The 2,261-nt window shown below is 48.7% G+C and overlaps 1 protein-coding gene across 1 annotated transcript in view; it reads left to right on the top strand.

Moving 5' to 3' along the window:
• TraAM80_09572 (retrotransposon hot spot protein (RHS)) overlaps window positions 1–2,082 on the top strand; it is a gene marked incomplete at both ends in the record, with an annotated part of 2,805 nt that extends 723 nt beyond the window's left edge. Inside the window, one exon of the mRNA XM_029386247.1 lies at window positions 1–2,082. This exon is cut by the window's left edge and continues 723 nt beyond it. Coding sequence (XP_029233901.1) covers window positions 1–2,082 — 2,082 coding nt within the window.
• Window positions 2,083–2,261: the final 179 nt, after the last annotated feature.

Raw genomic sequence — 2,261 nt, forward strand, 5'->3', positions numbered from 1 at the left:
GCGGTGGGTGAAGACCAAAATGTGGTGATGGAGGTGTTTGTGCAGCAGCCCGCAGAATACGTTACAGACCAGAGGCTTCTTCGAGAAATTCTCAATTCACCAGGGTATCAGCTTTTTGAAGATGCACGCAAGCTTACGGAGCGCATGGTGGCCACGCTCCGAGACTGGAAGGAATTTACAGATAAGAGTATTGTCTCTGCTATTGCACAGACAAAACTGAAGGCAGCTCTTCAGCAGGCGGAGGATGCAGAAAAGGAAAGGTGGGGAAACGAAAAACCTCCCAGACAACCATTACCGGAGGGATTCTACGAGTCCGTGTTTAACGCAACGTGGAGTCACGTCATGGGATTTCCTGAGGACGAAGGGGAAGACATGGTGGTGATAGAGGGCCAACGGCCACAAGAGTTATTATGGGAGTACACGCAGACTGTGTGTACTTTTCTCCCAGTGGGTGGTGAAGAGCAATTCCATCCACCACGCCCACGACTCATGATCCTTTCCTCTGAAAAGCGATGGCCGTACTCGCTGAAGCATTCATTGCCTATTGCCGACTGCTACATTAACATTGAGGTGCATCGGGTGTGGAAGATCGTCGAGGGCGATCTAAAAGGAGTGTTTCCCCCTCCAGATACAGACGAACCTAAAATGAGACGCCATCTTTTGATTGGAACCCCCGGGATAGGGAAGTCAATGGCGGCTGGCTCCTACCTCCTTTATCAGCTGCTGCACTACGATGCCACGACGCTCCATGTGGTTGTGTACTGCTTTGGAAGGGATTTCGCATACTTGTTTGACAAGAGGACACGAACGGTGACAGAATACGAGGGTGAGAGTAATATTGGAAGTGTTATGGTAAATTTGGCTAGGACTGGAATGAAAGGGTATATTATCATCGATATGGCAAGACAATTTAACGAACCATCGGATAATGTTGTGCCCTCCGATGAATGGGGCATCATTATGTTGTCGTCCCCGAACGAAGATAACTTCAAACAATGGGCGAAGCAGGCGAGTGCTATCAAAATCATCATGAATTGCCCCGATGAAAATGACGTGAAGGCGATATGTGCGTGGAGGACACGCAATAAGACTGAAGAGGAGCAGGCGGAGTATTGGAGAAGGATGTACATGCGCATGCATGACGTCGGACCGATTCCACGATGCATCTTTCACGACAATGAATATAAGGACCGCGTGCGTGATGCCAATAACGTCCTGGAAGGTATCGACGCTTCAAATGCTAAACATTATAAGGGGGTTGGAGGCATGGGAATGTGGCCCTCGAATGACGCTTCTCACAAACTTGTGAAAGTTCTCAGATTAATAACACAAAAAGATGTTGAGGGGTTTGTTAACATGCCGGCCTGTTTTTCCATTGGAAGCGAATTAATTGCAAAGTTGCTCGAGGTGGATGAGAAGAATGACATGTTTTTTCGACTAAGCAAGAACTATAGAGTGCTATTTCCGGAACTTTTGGAGCAGCATACTCTGCACGCATTCCTGAGTAGAGTCTTTGTGGAAAATATGATGCTGTGCCTCAAGGAGTTGCCTCCACCAGGACGTCGTCGGCGACAGAGTTGTGTGCTGCAATCGAACCCCGAAAAGCATCCAAGCAGACCCGTTGCATTAATGGCGCTGGGCCACAATCCTCCGAGGTTGGATGCACAATACGAGGTGCTATACCTACCGAATAGTAGAAATTTTCCGCTTGTGGACGGTTTTTTCTTCGTTGACGCACCGCGGAGGACGATGGTTGGGGTGCAGGTGACGACGGGGGCTGAGCATGACACCAAAACCAGCACGGTGAGGCAGTTCAACAATTTTCTACGGAATTATTTTAATGACTGGGAAACTTTTGCGGAAGGCTTGTCGTGGGAGATTATTTACGTGCAGCATGAGGGCAGTACGGTAATAAACGCGTGGCAGAAATGTGTTGTCGTCGCGCAGGCAAATGTAACGGGCAGCAATGAGCGTGAGGACCCTCAGGCCATTGCGGCATTTTGGGATCAGCAGGTACGTCAGTACCAGGTAACGCTATCATATGAAAATTTTATACATGAACGACAAACCCAACGTGGATGACACCCAGAGGGACAAGGAAAAGGAGGAGGGGAATAAACAGCTTGAGTTTACTGGTGAAGTATTTTAGGGAGTATGATATATTGCCGAGTGTGTTTGTGTGTGGGTAGGAGGCGTAATTAGGGACTCGCTCTGCCGTGCGCCAAATGATTATTATGGCCAGCGCTACCACAGCAGCTACC

The sequence above is a fragment of the Trypanosoma rangeli genome (assembly GCF_003719475.1).
Source record: "Trypanosoma rangeli strain AM80 chromosome Unknown Tra_15.4_contig_00620, whole genome shotgun sequence".
Taxonomy (NCBI): domain Eukaryota; phylum Euglenozoa; class Kinetoplastea; order Trypanosomatida; family Trypanosomatidae; genus Trypanosoma; species Trypanosoma rangeli.